This window comes from Myripristis murdjan, chromosome 18 (assembly GCF_902150065.1).
Source record: "Myripristis murdjan chromosome 18, fMyrMur1.1, whole genome shotgun sequence".
NCBI lineage: Eukaryota > Metazoa > Chordata > Actinopteri > Holocentriformes > Holocentridae > Myripristis > Myripristis murdjan.
The window spans coordinates 11,770,869-11,789,461 of NC_043997.1; the positions used below are offsets into that span (position 1 = coordinate 11,770,869).

General features: G+C 44.8%; 2 protein-coding genes across 6 annotated transcripts; both read right to left on the reverse strand.

Annotated features, from left to right (window-relative positions):
- Window positions 1-390: 390 nt before the first annotated feature.
- On the reverse strand, window positions 391-11,668 carry rbm14b (RNA binding motif protein 14b). Of its 5 annotated transcripts, none has more exons than XR_003929790.1 (5): window positions 11,569-11,668; window positions 9,350-9,702; window positions 7,795-8,878; window positions 4,310-7,224; window positions 391-3,613 (listed from the first exon to the last, which is right to left on the reverse strand). XR_003929790.1 is itself a non-coding variant. In XM_030075690.1 (4 exons), the coding sequence occupies exons 2-4, from the start codon at window positions 9,696-9,698 to the stop codon at window positions 6,903-6,905; spliced, it is 1,734 nt and encodes a 577-aa protein (XP_029931550.1). In that variant the 5' UTR covers window positions 9,699-9,702; window positions 11,569-11,668; the 3' UTR covers window positions 391-6,902. The 5 variants fall into 5 exon arrangements, 3 of the variants coding, with proteins under 3 accessions (XP_029931550.1, XP_029931548.1, XP_029931549.1); XR_003929789.1 differs by having other exon boundaries at window positions 391-2,149; window positions 3,504-7,224; XM_030075690.1 differs by having other exon boundaries at window positions 391-7,224; window positions 7,795-8,857.
- A 660-nt stretch (window positions 11,669-12,328) lies between these two features.
- On the reverse strand, window positions 12,329-17,860 carry ccs (copper chaperone for superoxide dismutase). The gene is given in 9 exon segments (XM_030077008.1): window positions 12,329-13,683; window positions 14,031-14,134; window positions 14,635-14,712; window positions 15,100-15,160; window positions 16,213-16,301; window positions 16,303-16,388; window positions 16,523-16,660; window positions 17,320-17,392; window positions 17,718-17,860. Coding segments are annotated over 9 exon segments (930 nt in total). The 5' UTR covers window positions 17,859-17,860; the 3' UTR covers window positions 12,329-13,523.
- Window positions 17,861-18,593: the final 733 nt, after the last annotated feature.

Here is an 18,593-nt window from a genome sequence, read left to right on the forward strand (position 1 = left end):
CTGTGCACCTGTTGCTGTTAGTGACTCTCAATGGCAAACCCAGGTCTCGGATAGTTTCAGGGGTGTTCCAAAAAGCAGGATCAAAGAATTAAATCTCCCATTCTCCAGAAACACTTGTGTGATTTGCTGAGTCTACAGCACAGCTATCCAAGCATCCAAGAAAAGTAGTCCTGAGCCTACTAATGACTGGCAGAGCCTGAAACCACTATAATGCACTGCTGTCAATATGTTAAGAACTCAGTGATAAATAATTAATTTAATGTTAACATAATTTAAAGCTATTTAATTATTTTATTTATAAACTGAACCACAAATGATCAAACTATATATCTCAGGGAAATATTTAGTATTGTAAACTGCTTTTTCAATGAGAATAAAAGAGATCAGACATTTTTCATTGAAAAAAACTACTTTATTTGTAACTTCCATGCAGACTGAACAATGTGTCAGGATATTGGAGAAATGCAAGGAAAGGCATATATGCATACACAAGCCTACAATATTATTTTGGGTTATATCAGGATTGGTCATTCACAGTAAACATTGTCAACTATATCAAACATTTCATCTAATATTTGTCAAATTAAAAGCGCCTCCCATCTTGTGCTGAAACAAATGTCCTTGAAATGATCAGATCCAGATTTCTGGCCTCTGTAAGTAACACACTGACATTCAGTTACCCTTGAAGCACAGCACATCGAGGTGTCTTTGGAAACCAGAATGAGTTATATCATAATTACTTGGCATTTAAATGTAACTACACTTGGCTTGGTCCATTAACCTACTTGGAGAAGCTTAGCTACTGTGTAACTATGTGTAGTTACCATCCGATACATTACTGTGCTACTACTGAGCTCAGGGAATTGAATGAACGAGAGGAATGACGACTGTAAACATCATGCAACTATAAGGTGCAGCAGTCAGTGAGATCCCATAATGCATTGCTCCACAGCAGATGTTAGTAAAGCCTTATTAATAAAAGGGACTATTGCTAAAAGACTGACCTGATGGCTACTAATCATGTTAATGAGGTAATGGCTTAGTTGACCACTGAAACTCTACCTGTTGTAGCATGTCTGACGAAAGTAGGACTTGATATCTCTGATATCTGTAATTGAGTCATGTTTGTATGTGTAAAACCTACCTAATCTCCATTTGCAAACTCAAAGGCAATATGGTCTATGGGTTGTGCTCAAACTAGCAGTGGGTTGTGCTCCAGATGCACATGCCTGCACATTTTACGAAGTACCTACAGCATGATAACAGATGTAACCTGCAGGATCTCTCAAGATAACACAATGCATAGATGCATACTTATAGAGCCTGAGCATCTGGATCACAGCCGGCACATCATCAGCTGTCCAAAACACAGAAGGCAGGAGAGAGTGGGTGGTAAGGAGGGAGGGAGGAGGAGGAGGAGGAGGGGAGGAGGAGGCTGCAGCGAACTCGGCTGTCAGTATGAGTGTGACAGTGAATGTAGAGCAGGGGTTTAGAAATGCATGGCTACATTCAACCAGGCATAGGAGGTCTGGGTTCAAAAGCACCTGAAGCCTTTGAGTGAGGAGCTGGGGAGAAGAGGGGTGTCAAGGGAAGAACTGGAGCACCACACCCTGATCATGGAGGCCGGGAAGGGAGTCGGCCCTATTTATACTCATACTACAGGTGCATCCTTTGAAAGGAAATTATACAGCTATTGGCTTTTATTTGCTTGCCACTTCTCGCAGTGCAATTTGGTGAACCACAGAAAAAGTTTTGAAATGTTTGGAAGAAAACCTAAACATCAATTTTGGTGAAATTCTACAGACATGGAGTGTGTCCAGGAAGATGACACTTAAGCGTCACTGCTGCATTAGCAGACCGCACAATGTGCTGTATTTACACTAAGATACTGGACAATATATCTGTTATGGCAGCCCTTTCAAGCCCGTTCTCCACCTCAGAAAAATAAGATGCCACCACAATGGCCCTCCAAGATCAGGATAGTGAGGTTAGGGAGCAGCATTGGACAGAGGTTCCTTACACTACCAACTCACCTTACAATCAATTCATCTATCCATTCATCCTTCCCTCCTTCTTCATCCCTTCCTTTGTTTATGCAGACAGAAGGCCACACCCTCTTTCTGTCTTGACTCCACGGCGTGTCTCGCAGCTGTCAGAGCAAATGCCGGACAACTCAGTCGACTCTGTGCGAGCTCGTGTGTGCATTTTGTGAGTGTGCGCATTAAGCCATCTTAGCACAAGGACATTCTTAACAGATAACACACATACATGTCAGTCAGACTGCATAGCCCAGCCAGTCCAGCTGATCTGAGTATGTGAGAAATAGAGCTGCCATAGCAGAAAAGTCCTATAGGAACCCTGAGATTGGTGAGAATCTGCAGGTCAGACTGGCCTCATACCCAGGCCTATCTTATAGGATGTTTCTGATAGGCGCACAGGCTGTGAGGGACTCAGAGGTCAGTACACTAGCTCACCTCGATGGTGTGAGGTTGGTTTACATAGACGTGTAGAAAAACAGGAGTGAGACTAAGAGCAAGGTTGAGATCCCTGTCACAGCCATGTAGAACAAACCCAGCATTCACAGTTTAGCAAAGCGACTCGTCCCAACACCGAAGTCTCTGTGTAATGTTATTGTGTCCGGCGGTGAGCCACCACACATTCACTGTCCATTGTCACGCCCGGGGGGTCTCTATGGTTACAAGGGCACATGGGTCAGGTGGGTGGTTCTGGGAAGTTGAGCCTGAGCCAGAGCCACGAACCCAGATCCAAGATGGCGACGGCGGTGGCGGCGGAAGCGCTGTGTGAACGGCGGAAAGGAGAGGCGCAGAGGGAAGGGGAGGGGAGGGGAGGGGGAGGGAAAGGAGTTGAGGAAAGAGAGGAGGGTTTGGAGATGGGGGAGAGAATTGGAGATGGGGGAGAGAAGGGGGGAAGAAGAGAGGGAGGGGGAGGGCGGCGAATACGGCGGTGGAGAGGAGTTGACTAGCGGGTAGGGGAAGGGGAGTCCGCATGTGCCAAGCCTCAACACACCAGTTAATGAAATGCCAGACAAAAACACACATTCTCAGACATCCATACTCTCTGACACACACCCTCAATCCCTCTCTTCTCCCTATACATTCTTACACACTCACACTCACACACACACACACACACACACACACCAGCGGTACAGTGAGACAGAAAGGGCACAGTCAGTTGGATCTTGTGCTGATGCGAGACAGGACAAGTTAGATCACTTGGGGCTGGTGGAAGGGCTGTTGCTACCCCCCTCCTCCCCAAGACATCCCACCCCCCACCCCCACTGACGGGAAGCCCAAGGCTGTAGGTGTGGCGCTGCCATTGCAGGAGAGGAAGAGCTACGGAGGGCAGGGGGGAGGTGGTGATGGCGGAGGAGAGGAGAGGGGAGGAGTGTTCGGTCAAGGCACAGTAAGAGGAGGGGCGGCAGGTGGGGGAGGGTGGGTTCAGGGGGCAGTGCTTTGTTTTGCTTTGTTTATTTCATTTACCTTGGTGGTTGGAGAAAGAGAGAACAAGTTCCCACTGCACTGGCGTCACGCTAAATGTCCTTCCCCCTCACACGCGGATGCACAGTGGCCGTTCCAGATGGCACGGTGACCTAATTCAGTTGAGATAGTTAGTCAGAGCTGGACTGTCAACGGGCTTTTGGCGGCAGAGTACAGATATTAACACATGCAGGTCTAGAGTAGAGTGGACACAGAGACACACGGGGAGGTTTTTGGTGGAGTAAGGAGAGACCAGACCAGACGCACAACCCTCAACCCACCGGCCACAGAACTGCCCCACAGATCAAAATGCAACCAGGCCATTCTATCTGTGTGCCTCTCCCCAGCTCTCAGCACAATGTCACTGCGTGTGTGCAGGTGTTTGTGAGTGTGGTGCCCTCCCTGTGTAAAAAATATCAGCTTCTTGCCTCATTTGGCCAATTTGTAAAAAGGCCACTGCTGTCAGATTAATCAGTGTTATCCTTATGGAGGGACTACACTCCAATAAATGTATGTCAGTATTTATCTTTATGATGCACACAACTTTTTGGTCTCGTTTTCCAGAATTAAATGCTAAAACACATTTTCTTGATTAGCTGAACCCCACTCTTTTAAATAGGCCCTTTTATGGCCGTTTTAAAGATAGCATGACTCAGTGGAGCAAAGATTACCAGAATGAAGCTGCTGGAAGACCATGCAGATTTTGCTTGGTTGAACCAGTGAGGGTTTGCATTGTGGCTTTGCAATAGAGAGGGTCTGCACACAGTTCGAGAGGCTGGAGAGAGAAAGGAGCACCAACCCAGACTTACCCTGACCAAAGAGAGCAAAGCTGGGGCAGCATGTACACCTGTCTCCCCTTGGGTCCCCAGTCAAAAGGGTCTGGTGGTCATTTTACACAAGAGAAACAGGAAGTGGAGAAGAGAAGCGTAAACAAGAAGAAGGGGAAATGTCCAAACCCTTGTGCTTTCGTTTACCACAGTAGTCAGCCAAACATTCTTTATTATAATGGTGTATATAGTATACATATTCTCAATAAAAAGCATGCTGTTTTTTTTACTTTTCTTTTGTCTTTTTTTTTTTTAAAAAAAGGCAAAATTAAAATACTTCTCTAAAAAATACGGTCTCAGACATGGCAAACAAGACATTTCGCAACCACATAATTCTACAAAGGATGCAACTGGTATGTGTATGCGTATATACGACACAGAAAGATTACATTGTGAGATGCAAAAGTCACTTAACCACTAAAAACCACAGGGGAAGAGGGGAAAGGGAAAACAGCGAGGCAGTAAGGTGATTTAAGAAGGTGTGTCTGTGTGTGCATCAGACCGTGGTCAAATAGTTTTTGCAAATAACTCTGAGCAATTGTTTCAAAGAGCTTGGAGTACCAGATTGGTGGGGTTTGCCACACAATATAATAAAATGAAAGGTCACTTTAGTATATTTCTCCATGATTGACAGCTTTTGTGACATTATTTGAAGTATCCCAATGCAGTAAATCCCACCCGTCTGATTCTGCAGCTGGGTTGAAACAAATGCTAAGATTTTTTTGCAATTACTATTTGAAGCAGGTCTGGTAAATAGAAGAGGAAGATTGTTGGGGTAACTCAAAGACACTGCCCCATCTCTCACTTCATTGGTACTATCGCTGTTAGCTTTCTGCTTTAACCAGTGGCTAATCAAGAAATTGTGAGGCAGGCAAGGCCCACTTTGTGGCTTTGAAACCCTATGATGTTAAACTAGTCCTATACAGGAGAGCGGGTCCATGAGAAAGCTCCGCTGTGCTTTGTTCATAGGCTCTCTAGAGGGCCAAGCCCAACATGATTAAAAAGAAATCTGTAAAAAGCACTTAAAAAAATGGGAGATCCCTCCACTAAATGCACTTCACTCAAAGCTTATAGGCACATAGTTGAGCTCATCACATATTGTCATGATTCTAAATAGGATGCAGTCTAAAGTAGCACGATTTTTTGTAAACAGCTCATTCAGTCATCACACGAGGGGTTTTCCATTTATAATTCATTGCACCCCAGGTTGACTTGGATTACATAGAAACTACACTAAAACAAACAAAACACACAATGTAAAAAGGCCTCTGAACATACAGTAGAACTAATATATATATATTTATATATATCTATATATATATATATATATATATATATGTAGATATATATAGATATAGATATATAGATATAGATATATATATATATCTCACACACACACAAATGAATGTCACCGAAATGTGTCTCCTCCCTTTCTGAACTGCTGACACCGAACCTTTACGAGAAGCAGAAGATAAATAGCTGACTGGGTGAAAGCTTACTAAAGCATTAACTTACACAGAATAGAATAGAATAGAACAGAACAGAATAGAATGGAATAGAATAGAGCAGAATAGAATAGAAGAAAGCCTATTTATCTCCACTGAAATTCACTGTCAGAGGTAGGCAGCTGTAGTTAAAGAGAGAGATAGAGAGAGTTGGAGCAGTGTCTTTCTGTGTCTTGGTTACAGTGGAGGCAAGGAAGGGATTTGGAGAAAGGGGTCAAAGAGAAATCCAAACATACATTACAGTACGCATATGTGTGCTTTACGGTTTGTTTCTGCAAGGCGCAGTCATAGCTGCTGCGTTTGTGTGCTGCAAGGTCATCACAGCTTAGGAGCCCGCACATCGCTCTGTCTCTCCCTCATTCACACACACTCATACTACAGTCACATCACATTCAAGACAGACCCCACCATACCCCTATCCCACCCCACCCATCAACCTTGGTTCTGCTGGACACGGTGCAATGCAGCTGGTACAAAACATATGCTTATCTGACTTCCCATCTCATAGGTAAACACATCACAAATCTAAACATTTCAACATAAGGCAAAAAAGGTTTCAAATTAGCTGCCCTAACTTACCATCTAGGCCTAAGGAGAATGGCTGACAGGTTTGAAAACCAATGATTCTGGTATCATAGATTTGGCCTTAGAAAATCATGACTGGTTTATGGAAATAAAGGCATATGAAATGACTGATCTGCTCAGTCAAATACTGGCACAAGTGTGAGAGTGGACTGGCACGATAAAAAGTAAAACTGAGAAGCACTGAGAATGCCCATACAACAGATGAGAACAAACTGTACCCTTCTTGGCTGCACTGTGTGTGAGCAGTCAGGACCAAGGTTAGTTGATTAAGTCCCTCCTAAAGCTGGTTAAACCAAGAAGCCCACAATGAAAACCCCGCCCCGCACACCTAGAAGCCCTACCCACCCTACCACTTACACCCATACACACCCACACAAACACACACAGCTGCTGTAAGGTGGTCAAGATTGGGAGTTTGGTGAGGAAGAGGTGATGGGTCGGGAATGGGGGGTAGCGAGGGTGGGGGGGCAAAGAGTTGTGTGTGACTATCGGAAGGGGGGCTCAGGCGTGTGAAGGGAGAGTTCGGGGCGGCGGAGGATGGCCTCCTTGCGCGTGGGCGGCGGCAACGGCGGCTCATACACCCTGGGCGCGGCCATGGCGGCTGCCACTGCCGCAGCTGCGGGGACCACTGGCCTGAGGGCATCCAGCGTGGCTACCGGCTGGGCAGACATCGTGGGTACGGCTGGCACAGCTGGCACAGCCTGCACTCCCGGCATGCCAGGGAGGGCTGTCACTGTGCTGGGGGGCGGGTAGGCATACTGGAACTGAGGGTACTGTTGCAGCTGCTGGTAGTACTCCGCATAGTACCTGGAAGAGGGGAGGAATGGGTGGGGGGTAGAGGGAATTGGGGGGGAGACAGACAGGTGAGGGGAAGGACAGAGAGAGGAGGTTTTAGGCAGGAGTGCATTATGGTTATAAACCACATAGTTCCATGAAAGGGAAAGAGACAAAGAGAGAAAAGGATTTATGCTTGAGAGCTACAGGGAGATCAAGATGGATGCTCTACTAGTAGTACTCAGTAATAGTACTATTAGTCATCTGCAGTACTTGGGAAAGGCAGGGAAAGACAGGAGAGGAAACAGGACAGTAATGGCATTCATGGAAATACAAAGGGAGTAAGAAGGATGAGATCAAGCAAACAAAAAGCAGGGAAAACATGAATCTGCCATGAAAAATGTGTTCAAAAGAAAAATAGAGGAGGCACAGGAGACAAAGCTCTGGCGGGAATCGGTCTTAGGGCAGCAAGGACAAACATGGCTCCAGATGCTGGAGAGTTGGCCACTCAACTATCTGTGGGCATGTTTTAGTGGTTAATGATTCTGCATTGATTATTGTGTAGCTGAGGGAAGGGAGAGGGAATCAAAGGCCATCTCCTACCTGGCCATGGGATCCTCTGCAGCCTCCACTGCCTCTTCTGCTGCTCGGCCAGCCGGCGTGGGGAGTAGGGGCCGGCGCGGCTTGGCTCTCTGGTACATGAAAGGCTTCATTACTGGGTCGGGTAACAGTGGTGCCGACCTCCGAAGTGGACTCCGGTCTCGCTCGCCTGATTTTGCCACAGCTGCTGCTGCTGCAGCAGCTACCGTCTGCTGCTCGGCCAGAACCTGCTGGCCCTGGGCAAAATAATGTGCCTGCCTGGCTGCCTCAAAGATGGCTGTTGTAGGGTCCGCTGCTCCCATTGCTGCCGCTGCTCCCATGGCGCTTATATGGGCGTACGCTGGCGTGGCCGCACCGTATATTGCTGGAGCTACAGTGTAGGCTGGGTTGACTGCTGCTGCTGCTGTTGGCATCTCTATTCCAGGAGCGGCAGCCAAGTAGACTGGGTGGTTGGCCACAGCTGGGGTGTAAACTGGAGTGGTGTAGGCAGCGGCTGCTGCAGCAGCCGCTGCCGCAGCAGGAGAAGCGGCAACCTGGCCATAGATGTTAGGGGTAACTGAGCTGTACACCTGTGTGGCACCTGATGTCAGAGCCGCTTGATTGGCCACTGTTCCATAGAGCTGACTGGCAACATTAGCACCATACACCTGGCTGGCGAGGGCACCATAAACAGCCGGGTTCACTGGGTTCCCATCCGTGCGTGTGCCAGTGGTAAGCCCAGTGAGAGCTGCATAGGTGGGATCAAACGTGGAGGTGTTGTAGACTGAATTGTGCACACTCTGTTGGACCTGAAGTGGCAAACCGGCGGCTGCAGCAGCGGCGGCAGCCAGAACAGCCGCCTGGCTCTGGTACTGCTCCAGGGAGGGCTTGCCCACAGGGCACTCTCCAGCATAGTGACCCTGCTTCCCACAACTCACACAGGGGATTTTCCCCGTGGGCGTCTGCTTGCTGGGCTGGACCTTGGACAGCTCCACAGAGAGGGGGCGGCCCTTGAAGGAGGTACCGTGGAGGGCCTCGATGGCCTGGAGCGCGTCCTCCTTGTTTTCCATGTGGACAAAGGCATAGCCTGCAGAAGAGGAATGCCTGGCTGTCATTGAGTGCAGGGACAATAGTTAGGATCACAGTGATATGCCACAGGCACACACTCATACTCCTTATTACTCTACATCACAGTATGAATGCAGCCATAATGGAAACAAGTCCACTGTGAGATAGTTGGCAAGACAGGGATGAATGTAATATTGTCATCACACAATAGTGAGAGTTTGCAGTGGTTGAACTGTAGCTTTTTGTTTGTTTCTCTTTACAATACAAGAGAGGAAGGGTATCTGTTTTTGAGCACTGAGAACTCTAGACTGGTATATCATTTGCTGCATGACAAAGCTATGAAGTTGACATAGAACACCTTCAGGCACTATAGGCAATCTGTTATCCTTCACTTCCCTGTATCATCTCTCAACTACTAGCTCTACAGTATTTAGTGAGTTTAAAGAGAACTTGGGAACAATAGGAGTATTTTAAAATTATTTAAATGCAGCTAACAAATCAATTGTCTCACCTTTGACTTTGTCACACTCCAGGACTTTCCCAAATGTCTGGAACAGCTCCTGTAGGTCTTCAGTGGTGCACATCCCACTCAGATTACCTACGAACACCTTGGTGGAGTGCAGCGGCCTGCCCCGTGACTCTTCCACCACCAAATTGCGTCCACGAAACTCTCTTCCATTGAGCTCCCTGATGGCACGCTCGGCGGCTCCCTCGCCCTGCAGGTGGACGAAGGCAAACTGTCGCAGCACACTGCAGCTCACCACTTGGCCATAAGACTCAAAGATGGCCGACAGCTCCTCCTGGGTGGTGTCCAACGCCAAGTTCCCCACAAAGAGCTTCACTGTGTGGCTCTTGTCCATGGCGCTGGAGAGACACAGAGGAGAGGGGAAGGAATAAGCTTGGCTGCAGTGAGAGATAAACTACCTGATTTATTTATCGGCTGTCACAGTTGTAACAACTGAACACAAACAAAGCCACACATTGGGCTTTAGGGTTGTAGGAACAGATAAGGGAGAAAAGCTGCATGATGCACAGAAGTATAAGCAATGTTTTTGCTGCATGGAGGTGCACTACATTTGGACATAGCTGACCCAGCTTTTTCTATATGATTTCAAGCTCCTAGTGTTTAAAAATGTCTGTGGGGGAGGAGTGTTGCTGACACTGAGAGTTGGCTAAGTTTCAATAAAATGAAAGCCATTTTCTCCAACATGCAACAGAGATTCAGCAGAGCATAATAATAACTTGTTTAGCAAATACCCAGTGTTTAAAAAGGGGAAACAAACTACAAGCACATATTATTTGGAAGTTGTAATAGTAAACCTAACACTCTTAAGGATAAGGGATCTGAGAGCAGTCAATGACCGGGCAGATTAAAGCTCAAATGTCACACATTAAAATGCCACACAAACCGCATCTTTTCCCTGTGAGCTAGCTACAGATTAAATCAGATTAGGCAAAGCAGAGGTTGGTTTCCCACAAGAATCTTAAGGATAAAATCACCAGTGAACAGCATGAGCACACAGATTTTTAGCCTCAATTATGAAGAGAATGCACTTCTAATGTCTTTTTTTTTTTTTCTCCATTGTTGTCTGGAACAGGCTACGGCTGTGTGTACAGTCAGGCACTAGTCAAATGAGTCACAGTCATACACAACAGACAGGCCAGGAAAAGGTTGGACTTTACACCAAGTTTGGGAAGTGAGAACAATGAGTAATGGTGTCTGTGTCGTAAATGTAACCCAATCAATCAAACAACTATTTCCTCAATTTCCAAATAGAATCTTGCATTTCATTTCCATGTAAAATTATGGATAAGAAAGTAAAGAATGTCATGCCACAGAAGGGCCCAGTAGCCTCTAATCTGCGGGTCAAACTGCAACAGAGATCCTACAGGTTGGTCAGCACCTTTTCTCCCCCTGAATGACCCAAATGACTGGCTGTAAATCGATGGGCAAAGTGGAACACGACACCAAAGACTGACATGTCTATTTTCTGGTTTAGGCTTTAGCCAGTGACGATCGGCGAGCACGGGATCCTGCGCTTGATTTTTTTTTTTAGGAGAAAATGAGTTAAAAGAGCGGCTAGTTGTGTGCTTTGAGTGTTGCATATGGCTGCTGCATTGAAACTGGGTTCATATGAGGCATCACCAGGGGGAAAGCTGGTTTTCTGATGACGCAGCACGGGGCTGAGTAAACACATTTCCCTGCTCGAGCCATTTCCAAGCAAAAAAATAAAAATACATTAAGCAAAAACGCGCGACGATTTACAAGTTATGCTCGCCAAACCGCTAAACGCATTGTCCACGTTTCCTGCGAGCGTGAATGGCGAAAGAGGGGATGCTTGGTTTCGCTTGCGTGCCTTATAACAAAAACAAGTCAGTCCCAGGGCGAAATGTTCACAGGCTAAAGCGACACATAAACAAATCACACGCTCTAAAATACTCGAGGAAGAAACGTCAGTGCCCGCGCCGTTAACAAAGCCCTGGTTTAAAGACATGGGATCGATACAATGTAACAACGGACAATCACATTTTTTTTTCCGCACAGGAATGAACACAGTGCAACACCGAGCGATTCCAGCGCAACGACACACTCCAACGCTCTTTCTCCCCCGAACATTAACACCGAAAACACCTGAGCATTAACACAAACCATTTACCTTTACATCCCCTGTGATTCAAATGAGAGAATTGCATGAGAAAGGGCTGTAAACGAAGGATCTACCATCTTACCTAAGCGGTGCTGTATTTCAAAATGGTAGCGCCTGCTTCCGTTTGTTAGAATGTCGGGCATTCTGCTGGAGAGGCTGCAGAGGGGAGGAGGAGGAGGGGGTCACCGCTGCACCCAGAGGATGCTGGACCCCCCCGAAAAATGTCAAATTAAATGGCTCAAGTTAATGCAGCACTTACACGGCGCGAGTATGAGCCCGTTTAATAAAGTTAGAGATAGTAGAAACCATACAGGCTATCGCGAAACCGCAGGGTTCAAAGGGTAACTGCACTGAATGGGGAAGCAACAAGTGAAAAAATGCAATTGTGTGGCTGATGATATGCTGTGATACAATTGCAGGGGATAGAACAATTGTAAAATAATTGTGGGCAAAAAAAATATGCATTTGTGCCTGCATTCAAATTTATAGGTAGACTATGCAGTTTCAAGTGGGAGGGAACCCTACCTTGTGATAATAAAAATAATAAATAATAAATAATAAATAATGAATTCCACTCAATTCTCCAAAGAATACAACTTCGGGAGTTCAGGGCAGCTTTTTTACCCCATCATGACCCAGAATATAAGGGCATTTCGCTCTGTTGTTTATGTTTTTGTGCACATTTTACATCAACACACATAGATTCAAGACAGAGAATCAAATGTGTTCCATTAATTCAATGGATTATTGGTCTTGGCATGATCTGCAGGGGTTTGATCCTTCATCCTTAAAACTGCATAGTCTGTCTTTCAGAAATGGAAAGGACACTGAGTGCACACACATTTTGCAAGAAAATCCAGTCAGTTTATTCACAGGCATCACCACACAAGACACATTTCTCAGTTTTCAAATCAATTTAAAACTCAGTGAGTGCTACACTATTGTATGGCAATACAATATCAATCTCTTCAACAAGAAGAAAAATATCTCCCAACAAAGCATGTAGAAGTTTCATAAGTTATTAAATATTGTCTAATTATACTTTGATTGTCACATTCATTCTGACAATATCAGTAAACATGGGATCTGCGTAATAATCTGGCCAAAAAAGTGTTTTCTGTGTTGTGCGTTGTGCAGTGGCTCTGAAGGTGGCTGTTGCAACGATGAAGGAATTCTATCCTGAAACTCCATGTTGACAAGACAGCTGACCATGCAATCCTTTGAGGCTCGCCCCTCTCTCTTTTACACCTCTTGCCCTTTATCTTTGGGCTGGAATTTGACTCTCTCTCTCTCCCACTCTTTTCCAGTTAACCTCTCTTACCCAAGTCACTCACACCACCTTATGGATTTAAAATGAACAGACTGGAGGAGGAATGGATGCAGTTCAGACTTTACATAAGCGTGATGCTTTGGATTATCTGATGAGAATGGGAGGATGGTTTTGATTACAAACATCAGGGATGGATTTTTATTCTGTCCTACTGCTGTTTTCAATGGGATGGAATAGTATCTTGAGCATTTTAATGGCAACTTGATGCCCACTTACTCAAAGCCACTGATTACTGGACTCCGTTCGCCTGAAATGGATTGTTCACGTCTTGCTAGTGGATCAGCATAAATGGATGAAACAGAGGTGTCAACTTTCTAGTTATATTGTGCGTAAAACAATATTATCAGAAATCATCTCGCTAATCAGAGCTGAGTGTTTGCAAAGGCTCAAGCTGTGTTATAATCTGCTTTAGTGCTTTTACAATTCACAAAGCCGGGTGAGAGAACAAGTGCATTTCATTATATCAGTGGACAAAAAAAAAAAAAAAAAATCACAAAAATAAGGCCGCTTTCCTTTGGTCGTTTATCCAGCTGTCTGGATCTATATTCTTCAGTGCTTTGTCTTGCTCCCTGCTTTCCTGACCCTGTATCAACTATCAACAAACGTCCTCTCTATTCGTCTTGGAGACCTTTTCATTTAAACTGCTCAGTGCAGATCATTAGTGTGATGTTTACGTCACAGTTATGACCGGTGTTTGTGTCCGAGGCTCAGAGGTGTGCTGCCGGAGTCTCTGTGCTGGTTTTGTTTCGACCCTTCCCGGCTATCGGCCTGTCTCTCTCCTCCCACAGCGTGACCCCATCACAGGCACAAATCTTCTTGGGATTTTGGAAAAGGCCTGCCGACCGAGCGATGATCCCGCAGGCCAACCTAAAGTGAGAGAGAGTTAGAGATAGAAAACTGGATGAATGAGGAAAAATAGTCTGAAAAAAGAAAAACTGGCTATCCAATGACTGCCTTTTGAATGCAAATACCTTTTTTATTTATTTTTACAGGGATTTCTGCTCACGCACACTTTTATCTGCATTTTTATTTTTCATTTATTTTTTTGCTTTGGTGTCTCTTAAACAAGACCTCAACATGATTTTCTGGTTGAATAAAACAAATACAATATGTACAGGACATCAAATGCATTTTTGGTGTCAATTCTCCCACCTATCCTTTCACCAGGCTGGGTCCCTCACCCAAACCTTTATTTTTCACAGCCATTATCCCACCTTTCCCCAGAGTTTCCAGTCTGTGAAGACAGAGGGTGTCCGCCACGGCCCAGGTCGTCCTCCCCTGCGTCCACCACCAGCGATCGGCCGATCACATCCCACACCTGCCACACAGACGCCAAGGGGACTGATCAAGAGGAAATTCAACCTTGCAGTCTCAAGGTGTTTTGGAAATTAGATGCAGATTTATGAGCCCTTTGCTTTCTAAAGGTCAGTGCAATCATCCGCCTTCGCCAGACTTGGGTCAGATGTGGTTTTATCCTGCTTGGGGCACCACAGAGTGAGCCTGACTGAATCGGGACAATTCAGTTAATATATAATGTAACAGTGGCCAAATGCTGACACACACTCTTTGATGCAGTTTCCAGTCTGAAAGAGATTCCTGCTGAAAGGCAAGTGATGTGAAATCATACATATTTGAGAAGGTGAATATGAAATGTCTGCGTACAGCCAAGATTGTCCAGATTTGGCCGATGTAAATTTAGCTGTCAATCACAGAGAGGTATGCTGAAGTTTCAAAATCTCTACTCTCTATCACTGATTACATTCTTGTGTGTGTGTGTGTGTGTGTGTGTATGTGTGTGTGTGTGTGTGTGTGTATTACCTTTATCTGAGAGTCTTCTAGTCTAAATGAGGCTCTGCCATCCGGTCCAGCAAAAACATTCCCCAGATCACCGACATGCTGAGCAAAAATGTGACAAAAAAACATAAAAACATCATGCAAACCATAACAATTAATACATTAACATTATATAACATGAAAAACAGGCCCTAAGACTCTGGAAACATTTTGTTAAAACAGACCTGCAGAATGTATTGACTGTTTTAGTCATATAGGACATAAAAGGGTGTTATTTATTTGTTGTATTTCCAAATACTCAGTGTCCAGTCGGCATTTTATCTCATTCAGCTCCACCATCTTGTGTTTTTACCCTCATTCCACTTGTTTTAAAATGTTTCTGCACCCTGATACACAGTTCATAGCAAGTACCACAGATGTATAAAGAAAAAAAACAGAAGGACTATATGATGTTATTTTTAGTGCTCTAAGAAATAAATTTGACTTTACCCTCTCAGAGTCCCCTGGTCCACCGTGTCGTCTTCCAAAGGGATTATAGTGCTCTCCACAGCTGGAAAAAATGTAATGTCAAGGTTACGGTAGAAGACAGATTTCATTTCTGTTGATAGAAATATGACAGCTGGCCAGGTCTATTCCATTAAAAGTGTCAAGACTAGTTGACTTGTGAATGTGCTGTTTCTGTTTCTTTTCTGCCTTTGCAAACTGAAGTTCCTTTGAGTCACTAAATCATTTAGCATCTTGGATCTACCCAGGCATTTTAAACTTCAACTGTATTAACCTGCAGCCTAGGCTCATACACTGTAGTGTAAACCACTCCAGGGCCTGAGGAACAAGATTTAGCAAAACAAATTACAGTCTTGTCATATAGGGACCAACCACAAGGCGCATCGCCAAGAAACAAACACAGTTCCCAAAGTTAACGCTGCAGCAGGCATCTTTGCATACTGGCAGCCTCAAACAACAGCAGGAGGCAACAGTTTGAGAAATATGAACTTCAGCACCGAGAAATATCGTAATATGTCATCTGCAGACAGCACAGCCGGCCTGTGACGCTATAAACCAAAGGAAACCAAAGAGACGAAACAGGAGAAAGATCTGATATTGGTCAGTGTCACTTTATCTAGATGGATCACTGCGTGTTGATGTTTCAAAAACAGTTTGCATTTCTCTCTTGATTTTCTATTCATCATTTCCTGCGGGCAGAGAAGGGTCTGACACAAGGGCTAAATCAATTAAATCAAATGAATGTTATAATCAGTGCAAAAAACAGCTGATTCGTAAAATTGTGATTTTGTCTAAGTAAGGTATAATGTTGTAACAGCTGTTGTGCGAATCACCAGTCCCATGATAATGCCTTCAAAGATTTCCATCAGTTAGTAGAAGTAGTTAATGAAAAACAAGAAAAATCTAGATTAGAATCATAGATTCCAAAGTGTTTGGAAGAAAAAAAAAAAAAAGATTTTATATTTTTGCCATTATAACCCCAGCCCTGCTGACACCAGAAATGATTTGGGAAAACAGGATGAATCTGATTGAGGCTGATAAGCTGGGTGTGTGTTATATTTTACATGAAAATCTTGTCTCGAGTGCTGGATGTCCCACCTGAGGCAGTCCTGTGTGAGGTCCCCCAGCGTGTGGACGTGGAGGCCGTGGGGTCCAGGCTCCAGTCCGTCGATGGTCCCGTCGATCAGGGCAGTTCCTCCCGGACAGCTGGAGGAAGCGCACCACCCCCTGGATAGGACCCATCCCGGACAGCATGGCCACTGCTGCACCCAGGTCTGTCAGGGAAACAGAGATGAGGAAAGCACAGAGTAAGGCTGTTTGTTTTTTTTCTTTTGCTCAAGATTTACGCTCTAAAGAGAAATACAAGCACACTCAGCATACACACTGCTCCAGGCCTGTGGTTCCTCACCTTGCTCTGTGCTTCCGATACCCTTCAGTACGGCCCTGCGTCCCGTGCTCTCTATCAGGGCCTGCACCTCCGCAGTGGTCAGAGCCGACTCCACCAACACCTCCTCCTTCCCAACATCGATACTGACCGACTTCACTCCTGCACACAGGTCGACAGACACAAACACACACAACAGACAGGCAAATACACACACACATGCAGGTGGACAGAGACACAGAAACACATAAATACACAGAATAAAAACGCAGAACTCTACAGGAATCAAAAAGCAAGACCTCAGATTGAAGAGAAGAGAAAAACAACAACAAATTTTAGCATATTGCACAACCATGCCCTGTTATTATCTAAGCTGGGACACTGGGCACTAAGAAACAGCCCATGCTACTGCATGTTTAAAGTGATGAGACCTCAAATGACCATGAATATTCTGAATCTGCCCCAGCGTGCTTGTGACTATGCAGTTTCCTCTTGACCGTGACAGATGACAGCAGAAACATTGTTTCTGGAAGGTGAAAGTGAACCACAATAAAAGGCTGTGAGTGCACGTGAACGATAGCACCAACTCGTGTTATTATCAAACATCAGGAACTGTGTTAGCAACTAATAAAATGTCAGTCACAATTTCCAAATCTAGCACTTAATGTATGACACTACAATTTAAGTCGAACTACTGGTGTCCATGCACAAGTCTTGTAGAGCTATTTGGAAAATTCTGACCATTCCTGCAATTTTAATAAACACCAGGCTGATTAATAGGCCTGTTCGACTGTAATTGTATCTTGCAAATGGTTTCCTACCTGGTTTACCTTCCAGTGCTGCTCTAATTTTATTAGCACAGCTCTCGCATGTCATCTGCACTGCAAACTCCAGCTGAGGAGGACAAATAATAGCAGTTTGCTTTAAATTATTCAGCGACAACACATGTAGCTGTCACCCTGAACCGAACGGCACCGCATCAATAAGTTAAAGTAAAGTAAACATGCGCATTATCTAAAGTGCAGCGCAGCAACAGCGTATAACGGCATTTTGGTGCAAAGTGGGATAAGTAAATGTGTCAGCCGTGAGCATTTAGCTACAATAACACATTAACATAAATGCACAAGGCATGGTGTTGTTTTGACAGCTGTTTACACGACTTAGTTGCGGTGGATGCGGCGTGGCTTGAGCCGAAAACGTGAATTTATTGGAGTCAAACCTTGGTCGCTGTGCCCGGGTCCATTTTGGTGTCGTATATCGCCGCTTGGCTGACGAAAGCCGCATTTATTAGACAACTTCCCAGTTTTCTAGAAACGGAAACAAACCTGGCCATGAGCGGCGCCATATTTGTGAGGTCCATAAATGGAGTTTTGAACGTGACTGCCGCCCAGTGGCACAAATGTGTCACTGCAACCAGTTTCTACACGGAGTATATGTTGTCTATATGTTAGAGTTAGGTCGATAAAAAAAAAAAAAAAAAAAAACACTCATAACAAGCATGAAAAAACAATGTGTACTATTTCAGAGCATTACATTATGAACATAACTATTGCAATCCTGTAGTAAACTCTACAAATATACTGTACACCTCTTTGGGCTGGCTTTAGGCAATGCACCTTCTGTGTAGTTAGTTGCAGGTTGCAAACAAAACTCATCATAGTGCTGTTGTGTCACCAGACTCACTCTGAACATTCACAGTTGATTTCTTTCAAAATTATTCAAACGGCATTTTCGTGTTTTAACCAACTTTTGTGCTGTGACACTCCAACACAACTTGCACAAAACAAACACGATTCCCACAGTTGAAGCTGCGGCAGGCATCTTTGCATAGGTGGCAGCCCCAACAGCAAAAGGTAAGTTTGAAATATATGAACTTTAACACCCAGAAATCTCATAATATCTCATCAGCACACTAATGACATATTATCAAATGACAGCACACGGCCAAAGGAAACCAAATTCACATTGCACCTTGTAAAACAAGTCTAGGTTCCTATAGTGATATTATAATGATGCAATAGGACATTAAAAAAATACCATAAATAGGACAAAGTCACTACACAGCCACTGCTGAGTACCACAGAGCCACAGCGAC

What these genes read in the sequence shown, in the direction of transcription:
- rbm14b (XM_030075688.1), bottom strand. Translation starts at nt 9,698, where the DNA reads ATGGACAAGAGCCACACAGTGAAGCTCTTTGTGGGGAACTTGGCGTTG. An exon ending in GGAGTGTGACAAAGTCAAAG is followed by an intron (nt 8,879 to 9,349) that starts GTGAGACAATTG and finishes ACTCAATGACAG; the next exon opens with CCAGGCATTCCTCTTCTGCA. An exon ending in GCAGAGGATCCCATGGCCAG is followed by an intron (nt 7,225 to 7,794) that starts GTAGGAGATGGC and finishes CCCCTCTTCCAG; the next exon opens with GTACTATGCGGAGTACTACC.